A 21,730-nucleotide genomic window follows, 5' to 3' on the forward strand; every position below is an offset into this window, starting at 1 on the left:
GCTGTCTCTTTTTCTTTCGCTCTCTCCATCCTTCTCTCTGTCTTTAATCTAACGCACGCGCGTATATGCATGTTCGTGCACTAACACGCAACAACTCCAAGTAGCATGCAGTAACAAGGTAGAACAACATTTGTATAATGGAGATAATGTAAAGCAGTACATTTTTAAAAACATCTGCTTTAGATTCACGGCGTATGCGGTGACTCACTTCATATTTCTTAATTATTGCATCTTGATCTGCCACAAGAAGCCAAGACTGGGAGGGACGTGATTTGTTCCATGACCCACTGGTGATACAACATGTAACCGCAAACAGTGTTGAGAGTGGAGGGGACATTTTTTTAGACAAAGATCAGGTTGTAAATGAAGATATCAGAGGCCACGCTACAAACCAATGGCCCATAACATTCCCATGGGGATAGAAGAAGAAGAGGAGGCTGCACAGACATTTTACTGTTGCATGAACCCAGTAGCCTCCATTTACAATAACACAGTACATTCGTAAACATACGTGGCTACCAGAGCAAACAGCAGAATTGAAAACATTAAATAACTGAGAAAGAAAAATGGATTCAAAAAATACAATGAAAAGAAGGGTGTGGGTGGAAAGAGAGGAATCGTGGGAATGCAAGATTGCACCTCCCTCAGGCAATCGAATTATCCTATGGGCTGATGGTTCCTCCTTATGCGTCGGCTGACATTTTCCTGTAACCCCATCCCGTGTAATGCTATGTGATGTGTGTGACTGGCTTCTGCCACGGCCCTGAGAGGCCACGGAGCCCCGGGGCCGTCTGCTTTTGGCCCGCAGCGTCCTGGGAATTGTTTATTTTAGCTCTGTCTGCTCCTTTTTGCCTCTCCGTCTCATTTCTCCTTCCTCGTCTCTCCTGTTTCTCTCTGTTTCTGGCCCAGTGGTGTCTACTTTCAATTAGAGGAGGATGCACTTGTATTCTTCTGTGAGACAAAACCCCCTGACAGGTGACTCTTGAGGGGTAACTCGAAACCATGCCTTTAGTCTCTTTGCACAAACTGTTAGTATTCCAGCACCTTTCACGGGACACACAAAAAACAACCAAAAGCTGTCGGTGGTATCTGTTACTCAACCGTATATGTTGCTGTGTGTGATGATGATAAGAGTGGAGTGTGTGTGTTGAAGAAAAAAAAAATCAGAATGTGCTGTGTGTTGTGCATGTGTGTGAGGAAGAGAGAGAGAGAAGAGAGATTTAAGGACAGAGGAGATGAGATGTGTGATATGAGATAATAGAATGATATTCAAAATGCATCCCTGCAGCTAGAAGTTAAAAAGAGAACATTAAAAGAGAACGTATTTTGATCGCTTATGGATATGTAAGCCAGCACACCAATATGCCCAAACTTTATACTGCTGCAGAGCCCCAAAGGGCAGAAGCGGAGGCGGGCCAATCCGCTATACACAAATAGTGTATGTGTGTGTAACTGTCGACATGTGACAAGCAGAAAAGGGACAGTGTTGAGAGCGTAGCCTTTTATGACCCAACACACTTTGACAGCTTGGCCATCGCTCGAGGGCACGAGCGATGTTGCTTTTTCATCTGACAATTTTTAAGCAAAACAAGTCTCCCTCGATGGATTCAATTGTTCAGAGAGGCCTTTGTGGCTGTGTGTTAAAGCGCAGAGACAAAAAAACATGTCAGCAGCCCGCAGATTCTGCTCCCTGTTAGCTAGAGGAGTCACGCTGTCAATCTGTAGGACGAAAAGTGAGATGAAAGTGTAAGCGATATGATAGGAACGCTGCTTCTATGCAACACTGCGCTCTGCTGGCAGAAAGGCAAGAACACCTTGAGTCACTCAGCAGTCTTAACAGAAGACTAATGTAACCTCAGTTCCACAGGGATGCAAAATGTCTGTGTGCTTCTCTACCCTTGAAGCAGTTGCCTTATTTGGACCTAAGGACATTCGGCACTGACAAAATTTAAACATCCCAGGAGGGGCTCACTTTGAAACATGGCCACGGGGTGGCACATTAGAATGACAAAAAATGTAGATCCTCTGCCTGTGACTTGGAAATCAGCTAGAGAGGAGAGTAATGGATATTGTTAGAAGAGAGTCAGACTATTTGGTGTTAGATACATCCTAATACTCAAATCAGATGCAATGTTTTTCCCCCAGTGGATGCTCTATATTAACTACAACATGAGAACACACTTTGCCTAAAGTGCATGTGCATGACAGATCAAGAGAAAAAGGAGATGTGGGCACAAAAAAAAAAAATCTGTTGTGTTCACATTAATAGTATGTGTATGTGCAATTGGCCTGTAAGCCGCGTGTGTGTGTGTGTGTGTGCATACAAACAATGCACTCAGTCGACAGCCCGCAGCACTGTGCATTCTTGCTCGGAGAGTACATGTCCTCGGGCCTCGTTCCTCCGTCGATGACCTCTGGTGAAGCCATTATTTTCTGCATTAATGATGAGCAGCAGCCAGCGATGAGAGAGATGGACTTTGTCCTGAGGCACAGCAGCGCTGATTATGGGCAACAACAATGCCGGCAAAAAAAAAAAGAGAAAGAAAGAGAAAGAAAACTCTTCCCAGAAGCAGTTCAAAAGACTAGGAGTCTTAGCAGCAAGCAGCAGCAGCACAAAATAAGCTGCTCTTGCTCTATTGACAAGATGGATCAGATAACCTCTGTGGCTAGAGGATTACCCCGAATAAACTTTATTAAAGTTTACCTATAGCTTGTTTTGTCATCCAGCACTAACAAAACCAGTGGCTGTGACAGCACAGTTCTCTTATCAAATTGTGACTTGAAGTGCATTAGTGTGTGGGCAATTAGCGTATGGAAGAAATGGCTGAGTGAGTCATGCAAACCCCATTTTTATTGCCCTCCCAGGATTTAATGACATTACGTATGGGAAGTAATATCAGAGGCTTAATTGATCCTCTGACATCACCCCCAAACACCAACCTATAAGACTCACAAACAAGACAAATTGCAGACAAAGTGCAATTGCTCTAGTCAAGGCAGCCAGGGCACCCACTCAGGAAATCCTGGCTCGGGGAGATGACTCTAAATGAAGGACTTTACCATTCACCATTATGTCTTTGGTGAGAGTCAGAGGGAACCCCCGGGGCTCTTCAGCACAGCACGGTACAACTTTTCAAAGGGCTCCAGATTAAAGTCACTGAAAGTTCCCACTGGGGTCTGAGGCCAGGATCCCATTAAGCAGCCCTACCACACCGCCGGCCATAATTGTGTCGTTGAGAATTCAGAGCAGCGGTTGCTTGATAAGCGAATTTAGGGTGAAATAAAAAGAGGAGAGGCAAAAAGGGGGTCTCGTTGGGCCACCATTAGACACTTCATTCGCTCATCACTAATTTGTTTTAAATGACTGAGGGAGAGGTGAGCACTTTATAAAGCAATCTGAGCTCTCTTTTTTCTCCCCATTTCCAGGTCTGTGTGACAGGATGCTGATAAATGAAAACCATTGCACTTTACAGCCACACAGTATCCTGCCGCTAGTGCTGTTTTAAACTGTAGTTATCTTTATCGCAGCACTTGCTTTGCAGTAGGATAATCAATAAAGACGGGGGACTCATTCTTCTGCTGTTTTTTCTTTAAGTCCCTCAACTCTCCTCTTAAAGAAACCAGTCAGTGCACCACTAGTTAACACAACATTACTCAGTCTGATCTAGTGAAGCCATTTGGCAAAACAGACTGTTTGAAACTAGTTCTTTTTATAAATGACATAAAAACATGTTACAAACAAGTCAGCTTTTATTGAGTATTTAGTTTCCGTATAGGTTTCTGAATGTTACAAATCGGGTTTATTTCAGCATTTGAGATTCATCACCATCGGAGCCGTTTTGGTGTATGATATAAAAACATCATGTAAGCGTAGTTTAAGATCTAAATCCTAAATTGAGATCTATGTGTTTTTAAACATCAGTAAACTCAACAGCTGGAAGTATAGGAACTCTTTGCAGATGGTGCAGTATCACTCAGAAACAAATGTAAAACATTTGAACATCATCAGATCTCAAGTTATGATTTAGCTCTTCACAAAGAAATGAATGTTAGAAGTAAACCCTCTGAAACTTACTAATATTTGCAACCCAAATATGCTATTGTCATCCAAGTACAATAAAGAAAACCCCTTAGCTAACTGCTTCAGGTGGATTTTTTCTGCTTCTTCTTCTCTGCCTCTTCCTCTTTTTCCTTCTCAATCTCAGCCACCAGGGTCTCAATTTCCTTGGATTCCAAAATCTGCAGATGGCCAAGAAAAGCAATTATTATCCGTTAATATAAAAAAAAGGTTAAAACAACACAATAGCCAAATATAATTTGCAGCAACTCACCTTCAGTGGCTGATTCCGTCTGATAACGGCAAGTTCAATATTTTTCCCTCCTGACTGGACAACCTGTGACGAAACAAATCCCAGCGAATCAGCACATATCAACTACTGTAGCCTCTGACTGAGGTTCATGTTGAGGTTGTGATACAACACTTTGAGGGTATTTAAACTACTGTGACTAATTCAGTAATAATTTGCTTTAACAGTTGATTAACAATTTAAGGATCATTTTTTTTAAATAACCACTGAATGTAACGATACACATACAGGGCCAAAAGTTGGTGTGCTAACGCAGCATATATTTGCTTAATTTTCTGGCTGCAGAATCAGCCGAGCACAACAAGCAACGTCATGTATGAAAACCTAATAATTATGGCAGATCACTTCCTGGTTTAAGGCCCTTACACACCAAGCCGACAGTCCTGCACTGTTGGCTCTAGTCTGCCCGTGTTGGAGTTTTTTTGGCCAATTCCGCATGTTGAATCGGCGGCGGAGCTCGCTGGTGAGAGAAAACTCTCCGATTGGCTGTTCAGATTAAGCGAATCAGTGCACAAGCAGAGAAATGGAAGTAAGGAAAGCAAGCCTTGAGTAAAGTCAGGACGTCAGGGCGAACACAGAAGGCTCTTCTCATTTTTCATCTTCATCTCATCTGATCATTCCAATACACAGATATTTTCATAACGACATGGCCATCTGGAGTGAAGCTAAGTGAACAGTGAGAGTGGTGTGAAAATGGTCAGCAAACGGCGCTTTATTTCATGTACGTATCATAACAATGGCTTGTATATCCGCAGTCCTTGGTCTTCCGGTTTCCCTTTTTGAAATGACGAATACAGACTACCGCCGCCTGCTGGTAGGGAGTTATTTAATCTCACGCAGGCGCAGGACATACGTGCTAACTGGCTGTAGTCTTTGCGGTGATTTCAAGTGCAACTTGTCGGCCAAGACAAAGGTGACGTGAGGCGACACAACAGACGGCCTTCATCGCCGCTGGTTCTTTGATGTCGGGTTGGTGTGTCTGGGCTTTTACATCTGGCAGCAGTTGGTGCTTTTCATGCCATAGTAGCTGGAAATAATTTTGATGTGACAATTTCTCTACTTTGCATTTCACACTATTTGTGACATGCTCTATCTAAAAAAGAGTTTAAAATAAAAGTTTGTCATTACTGTATCTTGAAATTGAAAACTTACTAGAATACCATACAAAATGTGCAAACTCAAAATTCAACATTACCTCAAGCAAAGCTTTGATGGCCAACTTGATGGTTTCATTGTCCCCAGCAATGGCTTCCTCTGTGTAATTCTTCTCCAGGAACTCCCTCACAGTTTTTGCGCTACGGCCGATTGCATTTGCCTGTTTTTGTTTTTTTCCAAGAATGAGACAAAAATGTATTATTAATCAATTTCATACAGACAGGGTGCTTGTTGTACAAGTGTAACAAGAAAGTAATGTATAAAGAGCAAACTAACTGACCTTCCAGGCGTGGTAGGTTCCTGACGGGTCTGTCTGATACAGCCGGGGAGTTCCATCATCATCAAAGCCGACAATTAACGCAGAGATGCCAAATGGCCTGCGCCCATTGCTTTGAGTGTAGCGCTAGAAATATGACCAATGTACAGACAGATTTGAAAGGTAATTCTTACAAACCGTTATAAAAATAAAACAGCGTATGGTTTCAGTTTTTGTGAACTATTCTTAGAGCCCAACAACTGACATTATTTGCTATTTAATGTTCTTGCCCACTGAATATGAAATATCACATAGTTAATTATTAGTAATCAATAGAAGGTTAGGTACCTGTTTCAGTGTAGCTATGTAGCGTGTGATGTATTCCACTGTGACTGGATCCTCGACAGTTAGCCTGTGGCTCTGGCACTCAACCCGAGCTCTGTTTATCACAATACGGGCATCTGCTGTCAGACCTTAAAAACAGTGAAAGATGTTAAATGGCTATACAATCGTCAGGTAAAACACAACAGGAAATTTAAGTAACAAAAACCTAATCTATATTTTAGATATCTGTAATGACTCAGTGTTTGACAACTAATCTTAGTCCATTAGTCCGCTATGTCATGTTACATTTGTATCATTCATTTATTGAAAAAGGTTGTTGTTGTTGTTTGAGGTACCTGCAAATGCCATGCAGACGTGCTCGTCCAGGGCACAGATCTTACGGACGGTCCTTTCCTCCTGCAACTTTGCCACAGATTTCTTCTCAACACCAAGGACAACAATGTCTTTGCCTCTGATTCCCACCTGCAGAGGAAGAAACATCCAAATTAATTTCCAAACATTGGCAACACATAACATTTCACTCCCACAGGCCGCAAATTGTTGACTACTACTGAGTAGTAAGGAGCAAATATCCAGAGAAACCACCCTAACAGACTGGGGGTCTGTTTCAATAAGGATGTCTCTGGGTAACTTTGCCGAGTACAGCATAGTACACGTCCTTTTACTTCAGTTCATCTTTGGTATCAGAGGGGCTTCTGGGTTCCTCAACCAAAATTTCCAGCATACCTCAAAAAAAAAAATTGGAAAAGGTTTTAGGAACCCAAACAATCTAAACAAAGCCTTCTATAATGACCATAGTGACACCTTTCAATTTATGACTTTAGGCTTAAAGTTAAAAAGAAGTCATTTTGGTGTTGATGTTGTTTAGATGTCCATCCAACACACTTATACTTTTCCTGAACTTCCCACAGACCCATCTATCTATCATATTTATTTATGGAAAGTTTATCCCTTTTCTCATTTCTTGTGTCTTTGTTGTCCTGATACTTCAGTGGATTTTTTATATTGTTCTTGTGGCCTTCTTTTTGCTCAGTCCTGATCCCAGTAAGCCTTTGAGTACTCTTTGTCATGTTTTTGGTATGTCTGTCTCTTGTTTGTGCTCTACCTTATTGTTAATACGGATGTCATCCTCTATTTTTGCTGCAAAACAAATTTACCTAGGGGTGCAAATAAAGTCACCTGAGCATGAACCTGATCTGTTGCTAGGGCAACAGCTTTGGTCCAAGTTTACTACCTGTCAGCTAACATCACACTGGAAATATAAAGGGACCCATTTAGAATATTTATGTGTGTCAAGTTTGAAAAGGTCTAAACAAGCTACTTACTTACAAAAAAACTACAACAGAACATTATAGTTAACATCATCGCACTGAAACCGAAACCATTGTGAGAGTGACACAGCGACAAAATGCTTTGCTAGTGACTCTCTAGTTACAAGTAACATTAACTGTTATATAATATTTCTTGCATTACGTATGGAAGTTAAGAGATCATCAACCCAACAATGTCGTCAAAAATCACAACAGATTGTGTTGAACAACAACATTGAGCTAAATACATGAGTAATAAAGAGTGTCTGCTAGTCGCTTAGCTTAGCCCGGCTGGCTAACGGACGTGTGCTAACATTAGCATTAGTTTCATTTATAGGACTTTACCGCTGTGGATCCTTTCTTTACAGCTTCCTGTGCATACTCTACTTGGAAGAGATGACCATCGGGAGAAAAGACAGTAATAGCTCTGTCGTATCTTGCCGCCATTGTACTGCAAGACAAGTACAATCAACAAGAGAAGAGGTAGCAGACTTCCACCAAATGATTCAGCTAGTTAGCAGGTTGTGTAGCTGGCTGCCGTGTGTTCAAAACTGCGCATGCGCATAACCTCTGAACTCGGGCGATACCAAAATCAAAATTTGGAATGAGGTTGCAATGAGGGCGAATTAACTAAACACATAAAACTAGGATTAATACACATTGTTATCAGTTATTAGTACCTAAAACTCTGCATTATTATTATTAATATTTTATAAAAATAGATTAAAGCTTTGACTATGCCCCCCCTTTTTGTGGAAAAGTCCATTTCCCGTGGCCTTCTGGATTAGACCTTTGAACTGGGGCGATACCAACTCCATGGTTCACCAGAGGAAAGTTGCAGTAATTTTGATTAGGACAATACTCACTATTTGATTCACTCTGCTAATTAATATTTTTATATTTGAAAGTTACAATACAATACAAGACAAAATATTTTATAAAAAAATAGATTAAAGCTCTGACTGTGTTTCCCCCCTTTTTGTGGAGCAGTCCATTTCCCGTGGCCTTTTTGGACTAGAGCTAGACTGTTCCACTATATGAAAAATAGGTGAAATTGTAATTCAATTTTGCTAATTTATTGGCGCTGTCAATTACATAAATAAATATATTGTAATATTATAATTTACCAGATAAGAATTTGAACAAACTAAACACATGAAACTAGGGCTAATACACATTGTTATCAGTTAGTTTTGCCTAAAACTGCCTGCATTATTAGTATTAATATTTTATAGCAATAGATTAAAGCTCTGACTCTGTCCCCCCTTTTTTGTGGAACAGTCCATTTCCCGTGGCCTTTTTGGACTAGAGTTAGACTGTTCCACTATATGAAAAATAGGGGAAATCGTAATCCAATTGTGCCAATTTATTGATGCTTTCAACTATATTCATACATATATTATAATATTATAATTTACCAGATAAGAATTTGAACATAATGTATTTTAATGCTATCGAAATTAAAAAGATAATCATCATAATCATTTAAAATATATTATACGCCCCCCCTAAAACGGGCCACTGCATTACGAAATTGAAATCCTATTCTGAACTGTTTGATCTGAGTTCTACCTGATTTGTCAAGTGTGCTAGCTAGCTTTCTTTTTTCACTTTTTATGCTCTCGTTCACTTTAATTTCATAGTAGTTATCTACCATGTCGGTGGCGTTTGCACCTCACAGGCAGCGTGGAAAGGGTGATATAACGCCCGCTGGAATACAAAAGGTAATTCATCTTTCTTTAGCGCGTCTCAGCTCGGTGCTAGCTAGCTCGCCCGTTGAGCTAATGCTATGTAGCATCCGAGTCCAACTGAATATATCGGGATCACTATTTAGCAGGGTCAAAGCGCGGTGAATACGAACCTCTCTGGAGTCAGGACGACACGTGTAGACGATGAATCCACCTTAACAGTATAATTGTATTTCTAATGAATGGGGGCCTGCAGTTTTGTTCGCAGAGGACAGCTAGCTAACGTTAGCTATCAAGACGCGTCTTTTGTTAGCCTAGAAACGCACACTCACATTTCACACAAAAAGAAAACCTCCTCCATCTTCACACGTTGTTTTTTCTAATTTCTAGCCACAGTGACCATCAGAAAGCTAAAGGGAGATGCATTCAAATTGTGTCTCTTAATTGTACATTTTATGTCATCATCACACATAACATAAACACGTGATAATATAAGAATAGAGAATAGAAAGCTTTATTGTCATTGTGTTAAATACAACGAGATTCACAGTTGCCACTTCTGGTCAGTGCTTTAAGACAAATACTTGAGATAAAACATATAACAGGTAAAACACAGTTATAAAGTAAATAAAACAGGTAAAGTAGATGTAATACATCAATATAAACAGAAGTGTCCACAGTGACCATCAGAAAGCAAAGGGAGATATAATCAACATGACTTCGTGGCACTAATTGTACATTTTGTGTCATCACACATAACATAAACACGTGATAATATAGCCCTAAATCTCTGCATTTTGCTGTTGCAGTTACTTGACGAGAAAACCAGCTGATCCAGAAAGCAAAGGGAGATACATTCAAAATGACTTTGTTTCACTAATTGTACATTTTGTGTCATCACACATAACATAAACATGTGATAAGATAAGATAAGATGAACCTTTATTAATCCCCAGAGGGCAATTCAGGTGTCAAAGCAGCAACATCAGCAAACAGAGTTGAAACACAGGAGAGGTAAAGGTATACAAAAATTATTAAAACAGTGACCATCAGAAAGCAAAGGGAGATACATTCAAAATGACTTTGTGTCACTAATTGTACATTTTTGTGTCATCACACATAACATAAACACGTGATAATATAAGATAAGATGAACCTTTATTAATCCCTGGAGGGAAATTCAGGTGTCAAAGCAGCAAACAGAGTGAAACACAGGAGAGGTAAAGGTATACAAAACTTATAAAAACAATAAATAGAGATATAAAAGATACAGAGTGAATGGGTGAACATAGTATGTACAGTCCATCAATAAATAAATGTAAGATGTACATATGTGCAGTCTATAAAGTGATATATATATATATATATATATATATAGGATGTATAGTGTAAAGTGTAAAGTAAGTGTAAAGTGCGTCAGTGATTTGTGTCCAAGATGCTTGCAGATAGTGCATGTTTAAAGTTCTTAAAGTCCTCATAGTTCTCATATGAGGGTCAGCCTTGGCTGTGGAGCCTGATGGCTACCAGCATGAAGGACTAACCCAGGCGTTTTGTGTTGTGCCGAGGGTATATATATATATAATAATATAATAATAATAATAATATAGCTTAAATCTCTGCATTTTGCTGTTGCAGTTACTTGACGAAAACAACCAGCTGATCCAGTGTATAATGGACTTCCAGAGTAAAGGCAAAACAGCAGAATGTTCACAGTAAGTTGTTAAAATCCTCCTCTTGTCTGCATGTTACAGCACATTAAATTCTAAACCTTGTACTGATGATTGTCCACCTGCCCCAGGTATCAACAGATGCTGCACAGAAATTTAGTGTACCTGGCCACGATAGCAGACTCCAATCAGAACATGCAGTCTCTCCTCCCCGCTGTGAGTATTGTGGTCCTTGCTGAATGTTTTGAGTGAGTGAATTGTATATAACAGTGTGACTTGATCTGCATCATAAGGTAATGTTGAGCTCTTGGTTTAGCTCATGTCCTATACAAGTCATGTGGGTTATGGTTTAGGTAAATCACCTTAAACAATACTCAAGAAACCAAAATTAAAGTAAGGATTCTAAACAAAGAGATCAGTGCAATATTATATTTACTAAGAAACTGTCTTGTTACACTTATAGATCATCTGACGTGTCATTTCAAATGTAGACACTAAATATGAACAGTTTAAATGCAAATTTATAATGTCCTGATTTGTTTCAACTCTTGTATCAAAGGGAACTCCACCATATTAACACATTGATATCAGTTTGCTTGCCACAAGGAGTACTATACAGCCTGTGAAAACAGTTGTATAATGTTGTTTGTGATCTGTCTGAAAAAATAACCCCGGTGATGTTAAGGTTGCTGTTCAGTGTAAGTTTGTAAAAAGTACACATTTGTTGGCTTAAGAGTCCGTTCATTTTAGAAGTACCAGAATCAGAATCCGGTTTATTGCCAGGTACCTTTTCACATACAAGGAATTTGCTTTGGTGTATTGGTGTATACAATAAACAATAAGAAAAAATAAGAATTAAGTTCTACAAAAGTCAAGAAACATAGATATAGAATAGAAAACGTTACAATATAATATGAAAAAGAAATACTAAGAATATGTACAATATATGTGTTTTTAAAATGATCAGTTTTAGAAGTAGTAGTTTTGTGCAGAAATGTGCAAAATATTGTCCAGGATCAAGTATAAATAAAAACAAATTAAAGTTGCAGTAGATCCGATTGATTTACTATTAATTAAATAATGACGGTATGTGTTCAATACCTTTTTTTAGTCATTGATGATCCCTGGCTGTGACTTTTGACTGAGAGCAGTTTATTTAGTGATTAAGTGACTATGTATTGTACTGTATGCCTATTTATTGTCACTTTTCTTTGAATACAGTATTTTTTTTTTTAACATCTGGCATCCTTGATTGATAAAGGTACATCAGCTATACTTGATTTTACTATTTTGTACAGAGATCTTGGCTTTTATCTGCTATTTTTCTTGAGTTTTGAATGGCTCAGATGTGTTTCTAGCCAGCTGATGTGTGTTTTTGTGTCTTTGTTGTGCGCCTGCAGCCGCCCACTCAAAACATGCCCATGGGCCCTGGTGGGATGAACCAAAGTGGACCCCCTCAGCAGCCTCCTCACGGTCACAACATGCCCTCTGAGGGTATGGTCAGCGGTGGCCCTCCAGCCCCACACATGCAGAACCAGATGAATGGACAGATGCCTGGTAAGTGACCCCCCCCTCACCTTCCCTCCCTCGTCTTTCTCTCTTTTTTTCTTTCCCCTTCTTCTCCCTCAGTCCCTGTCTCACTTGGGTTGCCTAGCAACACCACAGAACTGTGAGGGAGGTCGCTCTGCTGAAGGATGATGTCACCCATTTGCCAGTGCTTGTGGTCTTGGACTTGTCCTTCGTTTGATCATGGTTATCCTCTCCTCCTTAAGTAGCATAGTTTGTTTCAGTGTGTGCTTGTTTTGTGTGTTTTTTGCAAATTTATGTATTTCATTATGTTTCTTAAAAAAGCATACACACTTATTGCTCTACCACACATTGATTGTGAATTCTAAAGGGTAAAAGTCTAGGACACCATATAAGAAACAAGAAAATGGTGCAACTGTAGGGTCTTGTAGTGTTCACTTAAGCTGTTCCTTTCCGTGCCATGCTGTTTCTTGGATTTCCATTGAAAGCTCACATATATTTATAACAATATTATGTTATTACTTGTTAGCTGGGCCTCACCATGATGCTCCCCGCTCAGATCTGAAAGACACAACAAGTCTGTCCATTTAGGTGACTAGAGAGTAGGCACCATCCATAGGACTGCGGCAAGTTTGCAGTACCTTTGTAGCTCCTGCACCACGGAAGAGCTGCCCTCCATTGGAGGTCGTTTTCCCTCGAAACTTCACATTCTTCATTTAACCGATGGGAACCTTGGGCTTCTCTGATTTTGCCATATTATTGGAACTGTAGTGAAGTCGGCTGCATTGCTAATATAATATGTTATACGTATAGTGTTGAAAAGTGTTAAATCCTTACTTGATAGAAATCTGTCTACATATGAAAGATTCAGTTTAGGCCTGTCAATCGATTAAAATATTTAATTGCATGATTAATCGCATGATTGTTCATAAGTAATCCTGATAAATTGCAAATTTGAACAGTTCAAAATATGCCTTAAAGGGAGATTTGTCAAATATTTAATATTGTTACCAACATGGGAGTGGGCAAATATGCTGCTTTATGCAAATGCATATATAAATTAATTACTGGAAATCAATTAACAACACAAAACAATGACAAATATTGTCCAGAAACCCTCACAGGTACTGCATTTAGCATAAGAAATATGCTCAAATCAAAACATGGCAAACTGCAGCCCAACAGACAACAACAGCTGTCAGTTTGCTGACTTGACTTGCCCCAAACTGCATGTGATTATCATAAAGTGGGCATGTCTGTGAAGGGGAGACTCGTGGGTACCCATAGAACCCATTTTCATTCACATATCTTGAGGTCAGAGGTCAAGGGACCCCTTTGAAAATGGCCATGACAGTTTTTCCTCTCCAAAATTTTGCGCAAGTTTGGAGCGTTATTTAATCTCCTTTGCGACAAGCTAGTATGACATGTTACCAATCTAGCTTTAAAACTGAGCCCACTACAACCTCCGAAAGATCAATTGCATTAATGCGTTAAAGAAATTACTGGCGTTAAAACGAATTTGCGTTAATGCGTTATTATCGCGGTAACTTGGACAGCCGTAGTTCAGTTGCTTTTTGTGGCTAGATCATCTTTACATATTGCAAATGAGGAATGAATGAAAAGAAGATGCAGACACAAATGAACCGGCTAGACAGAAGCGCAGGTGATTAATTGTCGTTGCTTACAGTTTGGGTGAACCCCAAACCTCCAACATGTCATCAAGTGCTAAATATTTACATGGTTTTTCAAGTCAAGTCATGAATCATCTCTGCTTTTGTTTTTCCAGGGCCTAATCACATGCCCATGCAAGGTCCCGGTCCAGGCCCCAACCAGCCCCCAAACATGCCCAGTGGCTCTATGAATATACCCCCCAGCAGCCACGGCTCGATGGGTGGTTACAATCACACCGTCCCTTCTTCCCAAGGCATACCAGCTCAGAGCCAAATGAACATGACCCAGGGCCAGCCCATGGGAAACTATGGGCCTCGGCCAAACATGAACATGCAGCCCAGTCAAGGTAAAACAACTCATTTGTTAGTTTCTACTTGGTTGTATTCATTTCCAGTGCCTTATCACCTGTCTTACCAGTGCCTGCCGCACATCATTCACCTGCACTTGATAAGCCATACGCTGCTTTTCTACCTAGTACAGTTTGAGAGTTAACTCTTGGTGCACCACAGGCCCCATGATGCACCAGCAGCCTCCCTCTCAGCAGTATAACATGCCTCCTGGTGGTGGTGGACAGCACTACCAAGGGCAACAGACCCCAATGGGTATGATGGGCCAGGTCAACCAAGGGAACCATGTCATGGGGCAGAGGCCGATGCCGCCCTACAGACCCCCACAGCAAGGTATTCCCCTCAGAGTGTGTCTGTGATGTGTGCAAGTTGTGAGCGTTGGTCTTTCTCTTCCCTAACCCGCCCTCCTGCATTTCTTACTCTTGTTCTTCTCAATTTCCTCTATTTCCACTTCTGCAGCTCACAGACATCTTGATGACTAAACATGTAACCTGTAGCCTCCAATTATTAAAACAATTTAGTGACCAAAAGAAAGCTTTCTAACAAGCACTAGCGGCAAGGAATCCATCCCCTCCACTCTTCCCCTCACACAACCGACCCAACAACACCTTGAATCTACTTGTGTGTATGTTGTGTGTATGTGTATGTAGGACCCCCTCAGCAGTACCCAGGGCAGGAAGACTACTATGGAGACCAGTACAGTCACGCAGGACAGGCAGCCTCAGAAGGTAGGAGAACCCTCCAGTCACTTGGAGAAAACAAAACAGAAAATAAGCCCAGGAGTTGTGTTAAAACACAAATGATGCAAAGAGACTGTGACCAAAACCAATATTTCAGTTTCTTCATTATTTTCTGGGAAATCAAAGTGACTTTGGGCTCTATCAAAGAAAAAAATATGGCCTCTAATTTTTGAGGAAACATCCACATGCCAGAGTGTACCTTATTCCAAAAGGTGCTGCAGTCCATGGATAGAAAAGTCAGGGACAGAGTTTTGTGTGAGTCCTAATGGCCAAAGTTGTATTAAAGTAAAATGTTAATCCTTCAGATTCTCATTCAAAAATGCCACAGGATACTTTAATAACTCCATGGAATGCTACTTGTTTGCATGTTTGGAGTATTCATATTGCACAATTTGCACATACGTGAAGCAGACTGCCATTCGTTGGCGATACGCAGATTTTGTGCTCACTGATTTACAGAGGAGCAGCGCTAGTGAAAACCACCAATTATTTTTGATAAATATGCTACCATTGCATTATCCTCTAAATATAACACTTGATATACTGCCAATTTTCTCCATGTAGGTGTGTTAGCAGCCACACTGAAAGATTACAGATTCCTAATAAAACAACTCCGTCTCTTTCTTTGTCCAATTAACATTTACTTATTTGTTGTTTGTTTTGTTTTTTTTCTCTACTGACTACACTATTTTCCTTTTGACCTTTTCAAACGCATTGCTTTTCTTTTTTTTGAAGCAAAGAAAGTCCAGCCATTTTGAAAATAAAAATTAAAAAAAAAACGCTAGTTTTTAAAACATGGCTGGCTCAAAAACTGCTGTCTGCTTTGCTGTTGTTGTTGTCAACACCTTACTCACATTGCCTGCTGTTGCCCCTTGAAGGTAATGCCCAGTATGGCCAACAGCAAGAAGCATACCAGCAAGGCCCACCCCAGCAGCAGGGCTACCCTCCTCAGCAGCAGTACCCGGGTCAGCAGGGCTACCCACCACAGCAGCAGGGTTACGGTGAGTCGCCGTCTCTCGACTAGGGGCACATATTTGTCCTGCAGGAGGCACTATCCGCTCTCTTTGTCTACCTTTTTTTTAACTGCTGAATAATAATCCTCCTCAGTGGGTTGGTGGTTACTGCCCCTTGGAAATGTAACTGTGCCAAATGCATGTCAAGACATCATCAAGAGCAAGGAATTAAAGAACCACCTTAATGAACGGTTGGGGGATTGGAGCTCGGTGGAAGAGAAATTTAATCAGTATAGTGGTGGCTGGCACCACATTAGCATTTCTCCTGGTGCTTCAGTTTGATATGACACACTGTTCTGAGGGAGTGGAGAGGAGATTTGGCTGATGGGTACAGACATTGGGCAAAGTGTGTGTTGACTGCCAGCCAAACATTTTGAACTCCTTGCAACTGCCTTGGATTAATAGTCAAGCTATGTGTTAGCTGTATACATACACATACGTTAAAGAATAGGTGTAAGTTAAGTGATGGAAGATTCTTTTTTTTGCTGGAAATGGACGAACACTTATAGGGCAGGTCCATTAATTATTATTTTTTTAGGTTTTTATATCATTCTGTACCCTCCCAGTGGTGTTCCTTATGTATTCAAATCCGTTAAAACATTAAAATTTTGGTCAAAGCATGTATGGTTTAGCATCAACATGCTATTTTCCCACGCCCTTCTGAAAACTTACCTACCTGACGTAGTTTCTACATGATGACGCTGCTACATACACAGTATAAATACATCCTTATAGTCAGTGTATTACCATTACATACAGTAACTTAGACGGCGGTCGGCACGCTCCTTGTTTGCAGACAGGAGTACCAGCACGGAAGCTAAGCAATGTACTCCTGTTTGGACGCCACGTTAGTTCAGATACTAAAGTCACACAGCGGTAGACCAGCATCTCCCGTATTCTTCAAGGTAAAATTACAGTTTTTGTGAATGGAGTCTGGTGATATATAACACGGCGATATAACGGCTTCAGTTCCCCGCCGGAAAAGTATATAGCCATTGGCTATATATCACCAGACTCCATTCACAAAAATGCTAGTTTTGCCTTGCAGAGGGTGGGAGTGTACATACAACCTCACTTCAAAAAGCCTGAAGTAACCCTTTCAGTTATTTCCAAACTTAGCAGAGCTAACTTTGACTCCGCTAGTGCTAGCATTCACATTATTTATAACCTTATTGATTCGATTAGCTTACTTTGGTAGCCTACATCACTGCTTTTTGCAACGGCTGAGTGGGCAGAACGCAGTCGCCACGCTTTGGAGCTCATGACAGAAAAGGCAAGCAAACACAAATAAATCTGAATTTGAAAAAAGTCTGAGTCTCAAGTTAGAGCACTTAATTGACTTATACCTATTCCAATTTATATTTTCTAACTTTAAGGGTATGAGCGTGTGGCTTTTGGATTCAACCAAAATAAATAAAGGATGATTAAAAAAATGTTTCACGTGGAATGTAAGTATTTAGGCTCCTGCAGCTCTTTGGTCTTTTTTTCTTCGTCATCCCATTTTTCACTGGAACTTTCCATCACTCAGCCTCTGTCTGAGCCAGAGCTCATGTCAGTAATGAGCTAGCGGAGAGGCAGAGGCTGTGAGGTGAGATCCATCTGGCACACACACACATGCTCTCTCTCACAGGCCCTCACAAGGTTATGCTCAACAGCATAAGGCATTATGAGCTCCTAACGATGCTGCGTGGGCCTCATTTGACTTCAGCCACAGTCGAGGTTTGCGTGGTCCTCCACAGCACCTGCGTAGATAGCTACAGTGTACGGGGGCTGATGAAGTGATTTTTTTATTTCTCCTTTTTTTTAATGAAGCCTGCTCCTCTAATGAAGACCAACAGAATCTCCTTGATGTCTCCTTGCATTAGGGATCCAACACCACCGCCCGGCCCCAACCCAACCCACCTCACTCATTCTCATTCATTACTGAGTCAGACATGGAGGCAGCCTAAACAAATGGGTCTCACATATCCACCATCCTCTCTTTGTCATCCATCAGCTTTTTTTTTTTTTTATATAGCAGCCCATTAGTGATAGCAAACCAGCAGGGATTCCCTCAGAGTTCTCAGAGAAACAAGTAGGAAACTGAAATAGTTAACGAGCAAAACTTGGGCCGTTTTCCCACTGGGTTCCTTTGTTTGAGTCCAAACCTGAGTTCGATTGGCCCATCTCTTTCTAAGCTGGTGATAAGACCGAAAATTGCACCGCGTTAAAAGAAAAAAAATGTGTGTGAGAGTTCATGTTGACTGTGTCCCAAAGCATTTTCAAAATGTTTGACAGTTTACTCTGTCAAACGTTCATTGTTTTAAATCGAGTTGTCAATGTTTGTCATAGGTCCTTCCCAAAGTGCCCCAGGACAGTATCCTAACTATCCTCAGGGGCAGGGACAGCAGTATGCGGCCTATCGCCCTCCTCAACCAGGACCCCCACAGGGCCAGCAGCAGCGCCCTTACGGCTATGACCAGGTGAGTATGCCCAGAACACCGGACAGTCACAGCGACTAGTTCAGAGAATGCTCTTAGTTTGTCCCTTATTATGCTTATTGCCAGACTTAGTTGTGTATTTTGTGTAGTGAGACCAATGTGAGTGAAGTTAGAAGGTAAATATTAGTATGTTTTGCATGCCGTCATCATATTTGGGGGTTAAGTCTGTTCTTCCCAAAAGAGTGTATGTGTTACTATTGCTGTTTATTCGAGTCTTTAGTTATATACGTATCCTGGCTTATAAGGTTTGCCAATTCAGTGAAATATGAGGGCTTCTCGAGGATTCTTCCTTAAACGTGATGCAGACTGCTCTAGTGTTTAAAGGGGGATCTATTTGTTGCCCTGTATTTCCTGTGGTCTTATGTGGGGACCACAGCTACACTTTGATATCTTTATCTTTGAATATTCAGGGGCACATCAGGAAATAAAGACCCGGGGATTTGAACCCCTGACTAGCTCTGTAAGAAGCAAAGGTAATGGTTGCTGTGAAGACCTCAACGTCCAATCTAGACGTTTGACCACTTAGCCTTTTAATTTGCATTTATGTTTCTTCTGTCTCTCTTTTTGTCTTTTTATCTTTCTTCCATCTTTCTCTTTTTCTTTTTTTAAGTTTTTTTCCTTTCTTTTTTTTTTGTATTATTTATTTTGTTATTAACCAGGGGTCGAATTGTAAGTTATGAGGTCCAGAAACACAGCATGCTTAGTCTGCAGTGAGACCGCCAAAAGCTTATTGCTTTGGATGTGTTAATCTCTGCAATTTACAACACTGGTTTTAATGTCTATTGTGCTTATGATAACACTGTATATATTTCAATTAAAATGTTTTGTATATCATACTGTCATAGTTTGTTCTCCAAATTTGTGTATTTTCCATCAATGCCTAAACACATACTTCGACCCCTGTTTAGAAATACATCAACTACTACTGTTCTCACACCGAATTTGTCTCACTTGAAACAAGTGTCGGCTATTTGATAAGGAAATATCCTGTGTCCTCAGCCATGTTGCTGCTGAAACCTGAGGTATAAAGTTAGAAATTTAGAGCTCTCATGTTGTGAGGCCATGCTGCCACCTGCTGGTCAACACCAGCCAATGCAGCCATAAATCATGGTTTGCATTATGATATGGTTGAAACCACAGATGTTTGTTTGCATCTTTTATTGAGAATTGTGAATATAAGCCTTTTTTGAGAAGGTCAGTAACACGAGTCTCTCACATTTCTCTCCACAGGGCCAGTATGGAAATTACCAGCAATGAGAGATGGTCACAGCAACCCACACAGCTCTGCTCTGATCTCTGTCTGAGCTTTGACCTCGCTCTGGTCAACTGCTAAGCAGACTTAAACGATGGTTGTAGCTCACAGAGATTCTCTCATACAAGAACATACAACGCTCAAAAATACAAGATACGTTTCCCCCCCCTCTCTTTGGGCTCCTATAAAATGTATTCTGTTCATCATGTACATTGACTTGATAATGTCAAAGTCCATGACTCACCCTCTGGTCCAGTATGTCTCAAAGCAGCAATGCCTTAAAAAAATGGAACTGCCTTATCCTTTTAGCATTGCAGATTGTGAAACGGGCTAACGAAATTTTTTTGGATATCAGAGATGATTTAAAAATGTACAGTTTCAAATCTACTGTGGTGCATTGTTTCTCTATCCTTCAGCTCTTTGTTCATAAGAAGCAATAATGCCAGCAGTGGGGGAAATGTGTGTGTGTGTGTGTGGGGGGGCTCGGAGATGAAATAATGCACCAGACAAACTTCCCGCTAGGCCATGGTACGTGTCTTGATGTATGTGATGATGTAAAAATATATTTTATGCTTTTTAGATCAAGCTAACTTTGTATAAGACATTGGAAACTAGTACTAAAGCTGTGTTGTTTATTTCTTTCAAGTGTATGTGTCAATGTTTTTTTTTTTTTTTTTTATGATGATCCCATCCAGCACATTTTTTTTATTTTTTATTTTTTATTTTTGTTGTGTTGAATTGTATAATTGGATCTGCTACGTCAGTATGATGGGCACTGTATGACATGAATTGACAGAAATTCCTTGAAGGACAAATAGGAATATCCCACCTGGAATTAGAAAATGCTTAATGCCTGAAAACACATGAAACAATTGCTGTATTCTGTTTTAAGTCTGTGAAAAAAAATCTATATCAAATTTTGATCATGAATAAAAACATTTTTTTAAACCACATAACCTGACAGAATAATGGCCACTGGCCTTTATTTGACAAATGTGCCCTTAGAGGTGATATGTAGCAGATGCCACTGCAAATTGTAAGTCAATGCTCTCTGGAGCCTTTTTTTTTTTTTTTTTTTTTTTCTCTATACAAGCACCTCAGTCTTGTCCGTTGACTGCAAATTGGTGAATGGGAAAGATCAAACTTGGTATAAGAAGATATTTCTGACTTTGTTTTGTTAGTCTTGACGATGCTGGAATCCCCTTTTCCCCCCTTTTGAATAAACGTCTAAGTTGATGTCATTCAAATGTTCACAGTGTTGTTTGTGTGTGAATAATAAAGATTGTTACTGTCAAATATGTAACATAAGATGTGAAAAATAATGTTCTCAAATGGATTCCTTAAGTTCACAGTAAAGACTGGTTGTGCAGTTTTATATCACTGGCTTGATATCTTGTTTTATGGTGCATATTTTATTGATCCCATATGTACAGCGGCGTGAAGAAGAGGAACTCATTGTCCTCCGATATTGTTTATATGGCTGTTTTTTCTTTTTGTTTTTTCTTTTTCTAGATGTTTCCTCAAAAATAGAGGCCATTTCTGCACCCCCATCCAAGTGGTCACATTTGTGTCATGGCAATGTATAACTGTACATTACAATAAATTGGAAGAATCTTTAATATATTTTTGACTTGTGTGTTATTTATAGCATTTTAGCTTCTTTTTTTTTTAATTGAGATGCTGGTAATTAATACAAAGTGCAAAAAATCATTCATCCCGACGACAACATAAACAAGATGTGCGCTATTGGTGCCGTCATAATGTGACAGTATGATATAATTGTTTTGTCTTCATCCGCTATCTGGTAATCAGTTTCCAACTGATAATGACCCTGCACCGCTCAGCAGCATGTCTGCTTTGTCCAGATGCATCCAGAGAGGTCCAGAGCACATTTACACCCAAAATTACCTTC

At 40.2% G+C, this 21,730-nt stretch overlaps 2 protein-coding genes across 4 annotated transcripts; one reads left to right on the forward strand and one right to left on the reverse strand.

Annotated features, from left to right (window-relative positions):
- Nucleotides 1-3,732: 3,732 nt before the first annotated feature.
- Nucleotides 3,733-7,984, reverse strand: psma8 (proteasome 20S subunit alpha 8). The gene is made up of 7 exons (XM_037788499.1): nucleotides 7,779-7,984; nucleotides 6,459-6,585; nucleotides 6,127-6,251; nucleotides 5,803-5,925; nucleotides 5,563-5,682; nucleotides 4,332-4,394; nucleotides 3,733-4,239 (listed from the first exon to the last, which is right to left on the reverse strand). Exons 1-7 carry the CDS (start codon nucleotides 7,878-7,880, stop codon nucleotides 4,144-4,146), a joined length of 756 nt encoding a protein of 251 aa, XP_037644427.1. The 5' UTR covers nucleotides 7,881-7,984; the 3' UTR covers nucleotides 3,733-4,143.
- Nucleotides 7,985-8,959: 975 nt separating this feature from the next.
- ss18 (SS18 subunit of BAF chromatin remodeling complex) lies at nucleotides 8,960-21,441 on the forward strand. Of its 3 annotated transcripts, XM_037787890.1 has the most exons (11): nucleotides 8,960-9,157; nucleotides 10,757-10,833; nucleotides 10,920-11,004; nucleotides 12,189-12,345; nucleotides 14,102-14,332; nucleotides 14,496-14,666; nucleotides 14,984-15,061; nucleotides 15,952-16,074; nucleotides 18,418-18,548; nucleotides 18,977-19,039; nucleotides 19,797-21,441. In XM_037787890.1, the coding sequence occupies exons 1-10, from the start codon at nucleotides 9,089-9,091 to the stop codon at nucleotides 18,992-18,994; spliced, it is 1,140 nt and encodes a 379-aa protein (XP_037643818.1). In that variant the 5' UTR covers nucleotides 8,960-9,088; the 3' UTR covers nucleotides 18,995-19,039; nucleotides 19,797-21,441. The 3 variants fall into 3 exon arrangements, with proteins under 3 accessions (XP_037643818.1, XP_037643817.1, XP_037643819.1); XM_037787889.1 differs by lacking the exon at nucleotides 18,977-19,039; XM_037787891.1 differs by lacking the exons at nucleotides 14,984-15,061; nucleotides 18,977-19,039 and having other exon boundaries at nucleotides 8,961-9,157.
- The last annotated feature ends 289 nt before the right edge of the window (nucleotides 21,442-21,730 follow it).

Source organism: Sebastes umbrosus, chromosome 12 (genome assembly GCF_015220745.1).
Source record: "Sebastes umbrosus isolate fSebUmb1 chromosome 12, fSebUmb1.pri, whole genome shotgun sequence".
NCBI lineage: Eukaryota > Metazoa > Chordata > Actinopteri > Perciformes > Sebastidae > Sebastes > Sebastes umbrosus.

Bases quoted from the DNA above. Each gene is read 5' to 3' on its own strand.
- ss18 (XM_037787889.1), top strand. From the start codon at position 9,089: ATGTCGGTGGCGTTTGCACCTCACAGGCAGCGTGGAAAGGGTGATATA. The intron at 9,158-10,756 runs GTAATTCATCTT...TTGCTGTTGCAG, and splicing joins CGCCCGCTGGAATACAAAAG to TTACTTGACGAAAACAACCA. The intron at 15,062-15,951 runs GTAGGAGAACCC...TGCCCCTTGAAG, and splicing joins AGGACAGGCAGCCTCAGAAG to GTAATGCCCAGTATGGCCAA.
- psma8 (XM_037788499.1), bottom strand. From the start codon at position 7,880: ATGGCGGCAAGATACGACAGAGCTATTACTGTCTTTTCTCCCGATGGT. The intron at 6,586-7,778 runs GTAAAGTCCTAT...CTTCCTCTGCAG, and splicing joins TAAAGAAAGGATCCACAGCG to GTGGGAATCAGAGGCAAAGA. The intron at 4,395-5,562 runs GTAATGTTGAAT...GTTTCGTCACAG, and splicing joins CCATCAAAGCTTTGCTTGAG to GTTGTCCAGTCAGGAGGGAA.